This window comes from Tenrec ecaudatus, chromosome 1 (assembly GCF_050624435.1).
Source record: "Tenrec ecaudatus isolate mTenEca1 chromosome 1, mTenEca1.hap1, whole genome shotgun sequence".
Classification (NCBI taxonomy): domain Eukaryota; kingdom Metazoa; phylum Chordata; class Mammalia; order Afrosoricida; family Tenrecidae; genus Tenrec; species Tenrec ecaudatus.
The window spans coordinates 262,017,309-262,033,581 of record NC_134530.1 but is presented as its reverse complement, the minus strand read 5'-3'; the positions used below and the strand labels follow the sequence as shown (position 1 = coordinate 262,033,581).

At 42.6% G+C, this 16,273-nt stretch overlaps 1 protein-coding gene across 1 annotated transcript in view; it reads left to right on the top strand.

Annotated features, from left to right (window-relative positions):
• Window positions 1–16,273, top strand: part of GALNT2 (polypeptide N-acetylgalactosaminyltransferase 2) — a 227,465-nt gene that overhangs the window by 160,646 nt on the left and 50,546 nt on the right. The window contains exons 4-6 of the mRNA XM_075531987.1: window positions 15,440–15,538; window positions 15,805–15,872; window positions 16,095–16,160. Coding sequence (XP_075388102.1) covers window positions 15,440–15,538; window positions 15,805–15,872; window positions 16,095–16,160 — 233 coding nt within the window. The remainder of the gene's footprint in view (window positions 1–15,439; window positions 15,539–15,804; window positions 15,873–16,094; window positions 16,161–16,273) is intronic.

Genomic DNA, 16,273 nt, shown 5'->3' with positions numbered 1-16,273 from the left:
TGTAGCACAATAACAGCATCCTTGTCTTGTGTCCATTTGCAAGGGGAATGCTTTCCATTTTCTCCATAGAGCAAGATGTTAGCTGTTGGTTTTTGTGGAGATGGCCTTTGTTGTATTGAGGAATTTCCCTTCAATTCCTATTTTGTTGAATGTTTTTTATCAGGAATAGGTGTTGGATATTGTCAGATGCCTTTCTGCAGCTACTGATATGATCATATGGTTTTTATCTTTTGTTTTTGTTTATATGAATGTTGAACGATCCTTGTGCACCTGGTATGAATCCCACTTGATCATGGTGTGTGTGCATTTTAAAATCATTTTATTAGGGGCACATACAACTCTTACCACAATCTATACATACATCAATTGTGTAAAGCACATTTGTACATTCATTGCCCTCATCATTCTCAAAACATTTGCTCTCCACCTAAGCCCCTGGTATCAGCTCCTCATTTCCCCCCTCCCTCTCCGCTCTCCCCTCCCTCATGAACCCTTGATAATTTATAAATTATTATTTAGTCATATCTTACACTGTCTGACATCTCCTGGTGTGTATATATTTTTAAGTATATTATTAGATTCCATTTAGCAGGATTTTGTTGAGAATTTTCACATCCGTGTTCATTGGGAATATTAGTATATAGTTTCCTATCTTTGGTTTTGGTTTAAGCGTTGTGCTTGCTTCATGAAATGAGATTGGGAGTTTGCTGTCCTTTTCTATATTCTGGAGTGATTTGTGTAGAATTGATGGCAACTCTTCTCTCAATGCTTGGTAGAATTCTCTGGTGAATATATCTGGCCCTAGAGTTTTTGTTGTTGGTGGTGGTGGTGGTGGTTTTTTTTAATGACCTCATCTGTATAATCTTTTTTTCCCAACAGTTTTATTGGTATATAATTCACATATCATACTATTCAATAATTCAGCCACATCAAGTAGAGTTGAATAATCATCACCACAATCAGTTTTATAGATCTTCTCTATTTTAATGAGTTTCTTGAAGTTTTCTACATCAGTCTGTGTTAATTTGGTATGAGAGTGTTTCTAGAAATTTTTTCAATTCATCCAAATTTTGTGGAATCTTTCACAGCAATGTGTTCTCTCTCGTTTAAAGTTTTTATTTGGATCTGTTGTGATGCTAACCGTTGCATCTCCTATTCTTGATGTTTGCTTCTTTTCTTTCTTTTCCTTCATTAAGTTTGCTAGTGGTTTGTCAACTTTGTTAATCCTTTCAAGAACCACCATCTTGTCTCATTGATTTTTTTTCTTCTTTCTAATTTACTTATTTATGCTCTAATCCTTTTGGGGGGTTTTCTTCTGGTAATTGAAGGTTTATTTTGTTGTGCTTATCTTACTAAGATGCTGATTTCGGTTCTCTCTTCTATCATGTGTATGGTTAGTCATTTAGTTTAAATTGCCCAATGGTCTTTCACAGCTGGCTAGTAGAATCTGATCACTGCTGCCTCACCTTAAGGGGCACCCAGGCCATACCTTACATAAACTGCTGCACCAGAAATCAAACTCTTTCCGAGCTAGACACGTTTTTCAACTTGTTTTATCTTATCCTACTCAGAAATTATTATCCGACAAGGAATTTTTCATCCGTGGAAAAATTCTATCTTTTAATTAGATTTTCCCCACACCGTCTTTGAAGCCCCCTCATAAAATTCAGACACTCCAGGGTGATAGTAGTTAGGGCTCCAGTAGGCTGCTGTGGTTGCTCATAGCCTATAGACTTCAGAATACATGTTTCTTAAAATAAAACCTAAGAATACCTGCATCAGAAAGTGTTCGCTCCCTTAAATTCCATATTCTCAGGTACCATCCAAGCCGACTTACTCAAAAAGGGGAGCTGGCAGGGCCCCGGTACTGCATTTTGGAAAGCTTCTGGGGTGCTTCTCATGTTCATTAAGTTTTCAGAGCAGCTGAGATGGTGTGAAACCCATGGCACTGGGTGTTCAGACCCACACAGGGCCAATGGCCAGCTCCCACCTGGCGGGTGCCTAGGGTACATTGCAGAGATTTACATGAGGAGCTCCAGCTGCCGTGGGGACAGCTGTGTCAGGCTGCCAAGACCCAGCCAGTGCAGTAGCAAACTTTCCCCTCTTCATCTGAAATTGGAGTTGGTTAAACATTTCAGGGTGTGAAGGCAAGGCAGCTGAACCCGTGGGTTATCTATTAGGTTACCTGCTCTGTTAAGATCCTTTATCTCAGGTTTCCTGGGGCTCACTGGCACCTCCCCCTACCACATACCTCCTGATACAAGCAGGGTGAAAGAAGTTGAGAGGCAAAAGAATCTGTTTTAATGCACTTTTCTGGTTCTAAAGACTTCCTGATCCAGTTTATTTGCTGTCTGAGGTTGGCCCCTGTAATGTACTCTCTGGGCTGGAGGAACATGTGGAAGCTTGGATACTTCCCTTGCTGGGTCAGAATTCAGAACTGGCTTGAGAAACCCGAGGTAAAAGAAGATGCAGCTGCTGCCTTTGCTTCTTTGTCTCCCCTACACAGGCTCCACGTGTGTTGTGTCATGAGCTGGAGGCCAGTGTGACGGGCGCTGACTGCTATGTTCATTGGCCCCATGTCCCTCTTGATACTGCCCCGCCCCCCAGATGGGGTGTGGACTTGCCTTTGATCTCCACTCTTAGAATGTGGTCACATTTCTAAGACAGCTCTTCTGTGTGTTACTGGGCTCCTTAAGACCTGATTCTGTTATTGAAAATATGATGTTTTGCCATTGTTCTGTTATATTTGTATGGTGCTATTGGTTTCATTATTTATGATAAGTTTGTGGTTCGTTTCTTTTGTTTATAGATTTTCTTGTCAATAATTTCTTTGTGTTGTTTTTGTTGTACTGCTTACCATGACTATGTTATTTTCCTCTGATTTTGCTGTTGTAAGGTTTTAACTTTTTCCTTGAGCATATGTTTTATGTGGTTTTCCTCCTAAAGTAATAACTGTTTGTTGTGCTTTACGAATGACTATTACTCAGTCTCTTCTGACAAAAGGTAGCATCCAAACAACTGCCATGGAGTCAGTCCTGACTCATATTGAACCTACAGGACATAGTAGAACGGTTCCCTAGAATTTCAGCAGCTGGAAATCTTACAGGAGGAGACAGCCTCCCCTTTCTCCTGCAGAGCAGCTGGTGGGTTCAAACTTCTGACTCTTCAGTTAGCAGCCCAAGGAGTAACCCACTGTGCCACCAGGGCTCCTATAATTTCTTGTACTCAAACAGTAATAAGATAAAAAGCAGGCAAACAGTGCAAGTCAGCAATTTAGTAGAACAAAGAATCTAGTCAGCCCATCGCCACACTCCCTGCCACAGAGTCCATGCTGCCTCAGAGCAAGCCCATAGGACAGGGTAGAAGAACTGCCCCTGGAGGCTGGGACTATTCATAGGAGTGGAAAGTACCCTGTCTTTCTCCCCAAGGAGCAGCTGGTGATTTTGAACTGTTGACCTTACAGATCGCAGCCCAACACATAGCCACTGTACCACCAGAGCTCTTGGTCTGCTCACAGAGACATTTAAAAAGATGTGTGGCCTCTCTAGTAATCAGAGAAATTTTAATGAAAATTTAAATAACAAGGCTATTCTATACTAATCTGGTGGGCACACAGTTAAAAATCTGAGACTTTCAAAGAATGCTGAGATTCATTATAGAACTCCTGTGCACTATGGAATTCATGCACTATAGGTATGAGTGAAGTTTGGTGTAACCATTTTGGAAAACAATTTGTATAAAATAAAAAATAGATACATGGTGTGAGATCAAGCAGTCCCACTTGTGGCTAAATAATATGGAGAAAAAAATACTGTCTCATGTATGTGAAAAGAATGTCCTATGCTGCATTATTCCTAATTGAGGAAGATTGGCCACCAGTGGACGGGCATTCGAGTGTAGCATGTTTGAATGGTGCAAAGCTCCACAACAGTGACTATACATGGATTAAAGTTGTATGTACGAAAACTGATCACGTATTTATTGTGTATAATGCACCCACACAATCGCACATGTACATTTACAATGTGCATAGCATAAGAAGCTAATGTGCAAGGAGGTTACATAGCTTGCAAAAAATATATAACATGTGTTCTTTGTGTAAAAATACAGAGCATCTCAAAAATGGGGAAAACACAATAGTATCCTTATTAAATTTAAAATATGTAAACAACTCTGGATATTATTTATGATGATTCATATTTTAAAATCATGTATAGAAACTGCAATAAATGGCATAGAAGTGAACATGTGTGACCTCTGACAGGGGTCAGACACATATTCTGACACCAACCATTTCTCTCATGACACTTAACTTCTGTGCTGGATTCATAATTCATTCCAGTGGCCACAAAGAGCTCACAGACAATGCTGACATTAAGGGATTTATTACGGACGTTAATAGGTTACCACAAATCTAAATCAGCAAACACTAAGGGTACAGTCATTGGTCTCCTCAGCCAGCAGCCAAGTGAGTCCCTCAGCCACATGATCCCTTGGCCTTTGCGTTGGGGCCAGGAAACTAGCCCCCCTGTGGCTCTGTCTCTCAGTCTCACAGTCTCAGGCAGACGAGAGAAGGTAGCCCAGAGTTTGGGTTCTCTTCCTCTGAGTCTCCGTGCCACAATCGCTGGTGCATCTGCTCTCAGCAGCCTCCCTCACTTCAGACAAAGGACTTGGACATTGTGGTCGTTACATAATCTGTTGTCATTTTGAGCCGTAAGAGTGAAGGGGTCGAGTTTAGTCTGTCAATCAGGTCACAGCTTGATGGCCTCGTTTGGAGGCACTAAGGAGATAAGCTGCTCGCTGGAGGTGGACACACACTCACTCCCTGCAAGACATTACTGACTACAAACCTGATAGAGTTACACTGATGCAGCCAGAGCTCTGGAGCCAGAGGAGCCACATGGAGACCCCTGCCAGCGCTGAGATGCTTCTACCGCCACTGGATTCACAAGATTTTCCACCCACTGGCCTGTGATCTCCCTGCATTCAGCATCATTGCATGTGTTTCATGAGTCTGAAGATGAATTTTTAGATTGGTATCGGACATATGGGCTAATATTGGACTTATGAACTTGTTCAGGACTAGGCTGGGGTGTTTTCTCAATATTCAATTGCTCTTATTTATAAAGCACTTTCTTATACACTCAGTGTGTATGAATTGGTTTCTCTTACCCAGACTAACACAGGCATGCTCTTCCAAGACCCTTCAATTTTCTTTGCTGCTCCTTCAAAGATGGATTATCCATGTAGCCGAGGGTGGTAATGGGAACCGGCCAATCTCCTGTTAGTGTTAGACATGCCCTACTTGCACAGTTCTTTCTACTCCCATAAAGAGTTACAGTCTCGAAAACCCACAGGGGCAGTTCTACCCTGGGCCACAGTGAGTCAGATACAATTTGATGGCAGTGAGCTTAGTTTTTGCATTTCTTATCATTTGGTGGGGGTTAAAGAGATGGATAGAAGAACCAAATTAAGAAATGTCATTGGTGGAGTTTTTCTACCCATGTCTCCCTAATGCCCACTAAGTTGGGTAGGACTGCAAATAGTATAACACTAATAGTGGGAATTGGTGAATTTGTTACCTGTCTTTTCCTGTAAGTGGGAGCCATTGTTGAAGCAGTAGTACAGAGGAAAGAAGGCCCGCGTACAACTGATTTTACTGTGGGAAGAGACCATGGAGAAGCTCAATGTCAGCAGCTAAAACCAGGCCAAGAGCTCACGGTGAAACAGAACATCAATTGCTCATCTATAAGTTCAAGATGGAATTGAGGAAAATCAAACCAAGTTTACAAGAGCCAAAATAAGAACTTGAGTCTGCTACACCTGAATTTCAAGAACAGATTTGAGTCGTGGAAGAATAATGGCAGAAGACCTGATGAGTTTGGGGAGGACATCAAAACCATCATTCATGAAGAAAGCAAAACATCATTAAAAAGACAGGAAAGAAAGAAAAAAAATCAAGGTGGATGTCAGAAGAGACTGAAACTTGCTCTTAATCTTAGAGTAGCTAAAGCAAATGGAAGAAAGGATGACGTCAATGCGTTGAGTAGAAAATTTCAAAGAGCAGCCCTAGAAGACAAAGCCAAACATGATAATGAAATGTGCAAAGACCTAGAATTAGAAAACCAAAAGGGAAGAACATGTTTGGGATATCTTAAACTGAAAGAAATCTAGGGGGAAAAATATTCAAGCATTGAGTTCCAAACCTGAAGGATTCTCTGGACAAAATGCTGAATGTTGCGAGAAGCTTCAACAGAAAATAGAATACAGAGAGTCTCTGTACTAAAAAGAACTAGTTGACATTCCACTATTTCATGGGGTAGCATGCGAACAAGTTCCATTAGTTTTGAATGAAGAAGCTCATGCTGCACTGAAAATATTGACCAAAAACCATGCTCCCAGAATTGATGGAACACCAGTGTTCCGACACGCTGATGAAGTACTGGAAGCACTCATCCGTCTATGCCAGCGAATTTGGAAGATGAGTACTTGACCACATGACTGGAAGAGATCCATATTTGTGACCTTTCCAAAGAAAGTTGCCCCAACAGAATGCTCAGATCATAAAACAATATCATTAATATCACATGCAAGTAAAACTTTCTGAAGAGAAACCAGTGTGGTTGTCACCGTACCTTGACAGAGTTATCAGAGGTTTAGGCCAGATTCAGAAGAAGGCATGCAACAGGGGATGTCATTGCTGGTGTCAGATGGATCTTGGCTGAAAGCAGAGAATACCAGAAAGGTATTCACTTGTTTTTTATTGACTATGCCAAGGTATTTGACTGTGTGGATGGATCATAAAACAATATGGATAACCTTGAGAAAAATGGGCATTCCGGAACACTACATTGTGCTCTTGAGGAACTTGTACATGGGTCAAGATGCCACTGTGCAAATGGAACAAGGGTTTAAAATCAGGAAAAATGTGTGACAGGGTTCTGTCCTTGCACCGTTCTTACTCAATCTGTATGCTGAGCACATCATCAGAGAAGCTGCCTTATATAAAGAAGAATGTGGCACCAGGATTGGAGGAAGGCTTATTAACAACCTGCACTGTGCAGATAACACAACCTTAAATTGTATGCTATGTGGATTATGTGCCACTAAAACTATTTAAAAACAAGAAGGAGTGGGGGATAGGAGGAGGAGTTGGGAAGGGGGAAATGAAGGGGAGAGAGGGGAGAAGATGAGGAGGAGATAAACAATGAGGGTTAAGCAAGAAAGCCCTGGCTTAGAAAAGCACATTCATATCTCTCTCAGAAAGGGTGGAGGCCAAGACCGGAGACCCAAAGACTAGCCCAGAGTATGGGATAGAGAAAGATGAGCAGTGATGAGACCGTGGGACTGTGAAACAGAGTGACAGGCCAGGTTCCTGGCCCATGGAGGCAGAGGCCAAGGGACGATGTGCCTGAGAGAGGCTGAAGACCAGAGAGATGCTGGTTGCTGGCTGAGGAGAGGTGTTCCTATGGACCAATGACTGTATCCTCGCTGTTTAGTGATTCTGATTTGTGGTAACCTATTAACTTCCCTAGTTAACTTTTGTAATTGCATTGTCTGTGAGTTCCAGATGACTATTGTAACGGATTATTGAACCCAGCATCGAAGTGAAGTGTCGTGGGAAGGAACTGTTGGTATCAGAGTAGGTAAAGACAGGTGGAATGTGGAGGCATGCCTGATCTCTGCCTCTTAACAATAGGGAAGTCAAAGGAGGTCAACACCAAACCATCCAATTCAGAACAGTAATGACTTCTGATTCAGATGACAAAGGACATACAAGGGACAATAAGTAGTACTTGTAATGCCTATTTCACTTAAGTATCTGAATCAGTTGCCAGTGTGGGAAATTATTACATGTTGATCAAGCTGAGTGGCAGGTGCATGGTTTTTTAGTAATATTCCCTGTGTTTTATGTTTTAAATGACTCGTATACACATACATCTGTGGATAATGTGTGAGGTTGCCTTAGGAAAAAGCAATCTGGCCATCTCTCTTCCCAAAAGACCCCAGGAGGCTCATTTCCTCGGTAAATTTAGTTTGGTCTAAGACTGAGCTTCTGCTGTACAAACCCAGAATCTTGTTTTGTTGTTTGCTTGCTTTTGCCTGTTGCCTCCCCCTTTCCTTTCTTCCTCCTTGTCAGTGGACCAAAGCAAGGGGGAAGACCCAAATAAAATAAATTTAGAGAAGGAGTTCCTTTAGAATGCAGATTTAATCATTTTTATGGAAAAACAGAGATCACCCCCACTAGGACTCTGAAATGTGAGGTTCTTTCATGCCTCCTGCATATTTCCTTCCTTTACTCAGGCAGGGAAATGTTAATCAGCTGCTTGTGATCCCCTAATACTCAGACTTCCCAGTACCCACAGGGTTCCCTCCTACCCTCGCCACGCAAGGAGTTGAGTGTTTGGTGGCTTGTGGGCAGTGAAGTCTCCTCATTTCTCATCAGGGCCTCCTCTGAAAATGCCCTCCTGGCTTCAGGGAGGGGGAAGCACCCTCAGGAGTACAGCAGCGTAACCGGAAAGCACCTCCTGTGGCTGGGAAGTTCTTTAACTAACGTTTTTGTCTTTTCAGGTGTACTTGTTTTCCATCACTTCCATAACATTAGTATTCACCTAAAAACAGGTGTCACTACTAACCAGTGAGTATAGTGCTTTTCTTACAAAATCGGAGTGTAGTGTTTTCCTTTAAAGAATGAATCCCACTGAAACGGGTTTCTGGGGAATGGAACATATTAAGCCATGATTTTTCATTCTTTGTAAACCCCACCTTGTCCATGATGGCCACATCACTGTGTGCGTGCTCTGCCTGCTGTCCAGATGTCCTTTCCTGGACCTTGCTGGGATGACTATGGTTAGCGTTTCCGTGGTTGCTGCCATTGGTATTATCCACACAATAGGCTCCTCTTTCTTTCCATCTTCTGAGGCATTCTCGCAGGCCTCAGAAAGATCCTCCCTATGCACTGGTTACAGAGCTCCACTTTAATCTGTCAGGTGTAGATCCAGAAGTCCTCACGGCCCCTCTCATTTACCCTTCACTCAAAGTAACAGAGAAAACCCACTCTAACCCTCACATCACTATTGTCCAAGCTGCTGGATAAATATGAAAATGTTGTATTAACAGCAGCACTCTTTACCCTTTTCAGGGTCCTTTTCGTGACTTTAGTTTCATTTTATCAATAATCACTCAAGCTTATAAAGGCTGTAGAATTATCCCAATTCACAGAGGAATGTTATAACAGTTTATGTGCAAGGTTGCCACCTGAGGCCTCTTACAAAAATACTAGACCAGTTGAAGGGATATAGAGAATTGTGGACTGCAAGACAGAAAGACAACATCCCCCCCACCCACCCATGCCATGAAATAGCATCTGCTTATTAAACAAAACTCCTACCAAATGACTGGCTGCAGCTCTGCAAACAGGAGGTGCCTGTGGCCCACCAAGAGGATTGGGTGGCTTGCTAATGATGTGAATAAGGGACATCCTCTAACTGTGGAAGTGTGTGTTAGGATGGGTTCTCTAGAGACGCGAAAGCTGTGACGCTTATATGTGTCTGTATATAGAAAGAGATTGATATCAAAAACTGGCTCATGCCCTTGTAGAAAAAGGTAAGTCTAGTTCAAGTCAGGCTTCTCTTGACTTGTGGAAGCTGATGAGCAGGAAGCAGGATGATGAAGCAGAGACAGGCAATGAGATGCCGAGATGATATGAATTTAGTGTCAGCTGAATGAATCAACCATCCATAGTCCACAGACAGCGCCTGAGATCAGCAGGCATCGCAACAGACTGAGGAACCGGAAGCAAAATCCAGCCCCTGCAGAAGACAAAGGGCTAAAGAGAGTTTGACTGATGGGTCTCTCTCTTATCAAGGAGGTATCATCAGTCTGTGACCCATATTGATGTCTGCCACCACCCCTACCCTTAACCTTACTCTGAGGAATATCTAGTTGACATAATCCCTAACCATCACAAGATGCAACCATGGAATAAGATTTATAGAACTATAGCATGGGATTGTTCAGTTTTCCCACTAAACTTAAAAATGAGCTTTCCTGGAGGTAGAAAGGGGGATCTCACTGCCATCAAGAAAGAAGAGCCAGGCATGGAGCATCCTGTGGTGCTGAGTTCCCTATAACTTGACCCAAGAGACAGAGCTATGCCACTAGAACCAGTGAGAACCAGTGCAAAGGGGCAGTGGCAGCAGAGAGAGCAGAATCAGGAAACCTGCAAAAGACAACAGTGCGTTTCCTTGCTCGTGGAGAAGCTGAAAGCCTCAAGGCAAGAGGTTTGCTGTCAGGATGTAATGCCACTGAGTGAGTCATTGGGGTTGGGGAGCAGACAGAGGACTAGGGTTGCAGTCCCTGGAGCTAGGGCTGGCGGTGAGTGCCTTCAGGAGCAGGCATAATGGGAGAGTGGAACTCTGGGCATTTATCAGCAGAGCTAGAAGTGCTTTGTTATAATTGCCTGAACCAGACAGACAAGGGACTGCCTGAGAGCCGGAGAACTAGAGAAAGGCATACCACTGGGACATGGCTGTCCTGATGGAAGAAGAACTGTATCCTAAGACTTTTTAATCTTGAATTATAACTTGTAACTTCCCTAATAAACTCCACAACCATGAATCTTATCTGTGAGTTCTCTGGCACCATTGCGAGGAATTAACAAGCCAAGTAGAGAGTGCCATGGGAGGGATGGTTGATGTTAGAATTGGTAAAAATGTTGCCGGGTAGGGGCATGTCTGACCCCTCACCTCCTAGGACTCAGCCTTAAACTGGTGCTGATAGTGACTTTTCTGCCTGTGAAGGTAGAGGTGGTCAGGTGCTGCCCACACATCACTTTTGTGCCCTACCTTCCCGCTCGGAAGAACCTGTGTTTAATTATTTCATCAGTGTCTTGGACCACCCTAGCATAACACCCATATAACAGCTGCATCATAGACAGGCCGAGGGGCACAGTGCTGTCTAGATTAGCCATTTCCAACCATTCACAAGTTCACATGATAGCCATACTGTGACAGAGAAGTGTAAAAATAAGTTAAGGATTTAAAAGGGTCTTTGTGTGTCCAGCTTTTAAGTTGTTCGTTTTCATATAGAGGAAGTTTCCAGAATGTTCAGTACCTCTTTCTGTCACCAGATAGATTCCAACTATGAAGTAGATGTCCTATAGTGACCCTAGAGGACAGAATGGAGCTGCCCCTGTGGGTTTCTGCACAGTAAATCTTTGCAGGAGGATAGAGCCTCCTCTTTCCCCCCTGGAACCTTTGGTGCACTCCACCTGCCGACCTTGTGGTTAGCAGCCCACTCAGCCACCCACATCTGCAGGGTTCCGGATCCTTGGGAAACCACATGAACTGCCCCCAAGTCTCCCAAGTTCACTGCTTCTGGATGTGACTGCGCAGTCTTCACTCTTGCTTTCTTCTGGGAGACCGAACCTAACTGCCAACCTTTCCTGCTACTGACTTCAAATAAATGATGAATTATATTGGATTCTCAATGAAAATTGAAGTATGAAAGGACTCCAGCAGCCCCCTTCCTGTGATTAGTTGCTACATTTGGCATTCCTGTATCAACTCTGGAGCTGTTGAGACTGGTTTTAGTAGGGGTATGGCTCTTTAAATGCATACTATTTTCTGTTTTCTTAAAAGAAATTCTCTACATCTCCCCCAACCCCCTTTCTGGCTCAAAGCTTTAACTTATTATTAGATTCATGTACTGTAGTAAGCAAAAAATTATTGCTATAAAATGATACTATATTTTATTAAAAATAACAACATGTGGAGCCATTGTTTCCCAATGTATCCTCCATCTAGGTATATATACTTCTGAAGGCAATGTTCTTATCTCTAACCTTTCCCAAAGAATCCTGTGCTTTTTTTATTTACACCATGTCACAAAGGCAGTTTGGACATCCCCAGGGGACTCAAATCATGATCCAAAATGTTCTTTGAGTTTGGGGAACAAAAAGAAGGCGTTAGGGGCAAGATTGGGGTTGTCGGTTGGGGTAACATTTTCCCATAAATTGGGCAGTCATTGCTATTCACGAAGAATGAGCAAGTATATTTTCATGATGGAAAAAAAGTTACTTAGCAGAACTTTCTTGGCCCTTTTCTCACCAATAGAGTTTTCAATTCTCTGAAAACTTTATGATAAGATTTCATAAAGCCATAATTATTCTCTGTCCTTCAAGAAAATCAATCAGGTTTCCCCTTCAGAATTAAAAAAGAAAGAGAAAGAAATTCAGTTGCCATAACATTCTGAGCTGACCTCTCTGCTTTTAATTTAACTGGCCCAATAGATAAATCCTCTTGGAAGCCACTGGATTGGGCTTTTTTTTTTTTTAATAAGGAAATTGAGAGGTGGGCTGGTGATAACAGTTGTTATTCACTGGGTTGCTAACTACCCAAGAGGTCAGCAGTTTGAAACCGCCAGCCTTTCTGCAGAAGGAAAATGAGGCTTTCTACTCTTGTCGAGTTACTATCTTGGAAATTCATGTGGACCTTGCCCTGTAGGCTCGCCATGAGTCAGAATTGATTCAATGGCAGTGAGTTTGTTTTTTAAGGTACCTGAGAACTTGACTGTAGCTATCTATTCATCGCAGAGATATATTTAAATACAATTTTTTTGAAATGGACCCATGCATACATCAATCAGAATAATCGAAGCAGTGCTTTCTACTTCACCCTGCTTTGTACATAGAAATGCATATCTTGTCTGACAGGTGTAAAGATACTCCCAGTTTTCACTTGTTAGCCCTCTTCACTTTAAAAATGGGATGCTTCTTAATTTCCTGATTGCCAAGTCCTAGCAAGACTGGGTGCCTTATGAATATGTAGAAGAGTTATAATAAAATTATATGCGTGTAGCAGCCCTGTGCATTCTGACACATGCTCCTGGAAGATTAGACTTCCTGCCGAGAAGAGGAAAATAGAGACTAGGACATGATTGAATGCATTACGTTTACTATGATTTTGGTATAAAAAACACTTCCTTCTGTCTCCTTTTAGATTCGTATAGGTCTGCACAAGCTCATGTTCAGTAAATCATTCAAAACGAGTCTGCTCAGCTCAGCCTTCCCCACTGTGCTAAGTGAGACCTAATTGCAGTGGATGTGGGCCGAGGAGCTCTTACTTCATTAGCATTACAGATTGGGCTCTTGGAGCTGACTTTCCTTGGTAATTTGTTTACAGTTGAACTTTGTAGATTTTTCACATCCTTAATCTAATAGTCTGCTAATTCAGAAGAGTCTTAGGCGGAGGGGTGGGAGGGAGAGAACTGGCCTATCAATCTACTTGTCAATAAAGACTTAGACGTCCTGGAGCTATAATGAGATACAATGTCAATGTCAGATTTTCTCAAACCAGAATGGCTGGCATATTATGCTGCTTTCGCCGGTTTAATTAAAATCACTCTACCCGTATAACTAAAATAAACCAACGAAATTCACTTGGTGATTCTGACATTATTGCATTTTAATTTGGGCTGCTTCTCTGGCTCATTTTCAAAATTTGCTTAAGCGAATAGTTTTCCCAGTCATTAGTGATCATTAGTGCCAGGTGAATCTCTTCCTAGAGGATGCACCCATTCACGCACCACTGCCGGTCACTGTTTTGCAGCTGGTGAGATGCCATTTCCATCTGTAACTCAAACTCACTGCTGCAGAGTTGATTCTAGGGGTTTCTGAAGTACAGCTACTCGTTTGGGTTTCCAAAGCTGTAAATCTTTGGGGAACAGAAAGCCTCCTCTTTCTCCCCTGGAGTGAAAGCACAGCCTTGTGGTTAGCAACCCATGGTCCAGCCCACTAGACCACAAAGGCTCCCTTATTCCCATAGCTACTTAAGTGTTTTTCATGATGGTTTTCTTGTATCTCTTTTTTCCCATTGATTCTGACTTAAGATAAATATTATCATTATTTCTTGGAAACAGATAGTATGTGACCAGGGTAAATGGCATTGAAAACTAAAGAAGAAAATTAATTTTTAAAAACGGACCCATGGGAACTTGTTAGTTTCTTGGGAACCATTGAAAGTGTGTGAGCTCCAAAGTGGCAGTGTTCACAGCTGGAAGGGTTCACACCCAGGGGCCCTCCGTGTGGTGAGGACCACCGGGCTTCTTCATTCCCTGGGCCATTGGTGTTAGTTAGCATGTCCGCTCAGAAATGCAGAACCTGAGGTGGAAAATGTTTTCGCTCTCCACCTCAGCCTCTTTTTCTAAATGGAAACTGCTAGTAGGACCCACTTAGTAACTCAAGTCCATTCAACCCACAGTGTGGCTGTTTTCAGTGATCCTCAGAAGATGTCTTCACCTCTGGGGATTCTCTGGCAGTATTACCTCGATACTGGATGGCCCCAGCTGAATGCCTTTGAACTGGGTGACTAGGAAGAAGCTCTGGTAGTAGAGTCTGCTGAGCCCAACTTTATTTCACTAGTTATTTTTCTCTCTACCTTATACTGCTCCAGCATCTTCAACATCTAGCCGTTAGAGTTTTCATTTTTAAAATAGCTGCTCCGTGCCTATCCAGTTTGGGCTTTGTGGAGACCACATTTCCAAAGTACCCTGTTGTAATCTGCTCGTACTGAATAAGCCAAGCCCCTGAATCAGCCTTCCTCAGAGGTAACCTCAGAGTTCTCTTCAATTTTGTTCAAAATCTACAGAGAGAGAGCGCGCGCAGTAACAGGCTCAAGTCCCATTGGTCCAAACCCTCACTCCTATTTCAGTTTTCACACAATTGTTTATGGAGTTTCAGGATGGCCTGACACAGTGAGGGAGAGGCATCTCTGCTCTTCGGGATAAAGAAATGTGAGCACTAGGGCTGGCATTCCTGGTACAAGCCAAACACAAACCAACCAAACCCACTGCCATCCAGTTGGTTCTGATTCATAGCAACTCTTTAACTGACTAGAACTGAGCCTTGGGGTTTTAAAGAATTTAAATCTTTATAGTAGCAGGGGCCTCATCTTTCTCCCACAAAGCAACTACTGGGTTTGAACCACCCACCTTGTAGTTAGTTGCTCATCACTTAGCCTACTATACCACTAGGCCTCCTTTGTGAGTGTCAAGTGCCCCCAATCATAAATATTACATATTGGCAGTAGACAATCAGAATTACAAGTAGTGACATATATTAGGTTCCTTCACTCAAAATTAATCTTTACAAATTGTAAAATATACATTACGGTGTAGCTATACATAGATATAAATGAGATTTCATTGTTCTAAAGCTTTTCCCCCTTTAAAGCATTAGAAACATTCACAATGGATTACTTTTCTTTGAAATCTAGTTGTTTGTTTCATTATGTCTCCGTAGCACTTTCTCTCATACACAACACTGACTTTTACAATTAATAAGTGACCCACAGATTAACAATATCTGCTTATCCCACAAAGAGTCATATGGTAGGTCTCTGGGCCCATTATTCAGATTCTGTCTCTACTCTTTGTTCAGGTGTCAGCGGAAGCAGTGGCGGGTGGGCCTCCCGGCCACCAGTGTGGTGATCACATTTCACAATGAAGCCAGGTCAGCCTTGCTGAGGACAGTGGTCAGGTAAGGCCAGGACTGCCACTCATTGCCCACCTATGCAGCTTTGAAGACTCAACTACCTGTTGGATACTTGGCACGGGTCTTGCATCAAGGCTTAGTCAGACTAGGGCTGTCGGTGGGTGGATTCAGAACAAGGCTCACCAACTGTTTCGGACAAGGGAGTGTGGATGACTCTTCTTCAAGGACTAGCATAAAGTTCTAAGAGCTTTTCAACCCCCAACTTATTCCCACAAAAGCCTGACAACCTGTCCTATTTTGTGTTTTCCCAGTGTCCTTAAGAAAAGCCCTCCCCACCTCATAAAAGAAATCATCTTGGTGGATGACTACAGCAATGATCGTGAGTATGGTGTCTCCCGCAAGCCATGGCTCTTGTTGCCAGCCTTCCTGGCCTGTGGTGCTAATGACCAGCAAGAGGCCAGAGATCAGGTCCTGAAAAGGAAGAGGCCTTTCTGGAAGGAGGCAATCAGCACTTCACTACTCAAGCATTGCTGTGCTTGAATGCAAACCACCTTAGTTAAAATCTCCGTATCAACTTGTTCTGTTTCTTTCTTTTGCCTAGCTGAGGACGGGGCCCTCTTGGGAAAAATTGAGAAAGTGCGAGTTCTTAGAAATGATCGGCGAGAAGGTAAGATTGTTTCTTCAATACCAAGACAGTTGAATTGCGAGTTTTCCTGAGCCCGGTAATAAAGAATTGTTTCAGCTAAAAATCAGAATTAACCACTGCAAATTATAAAAGCA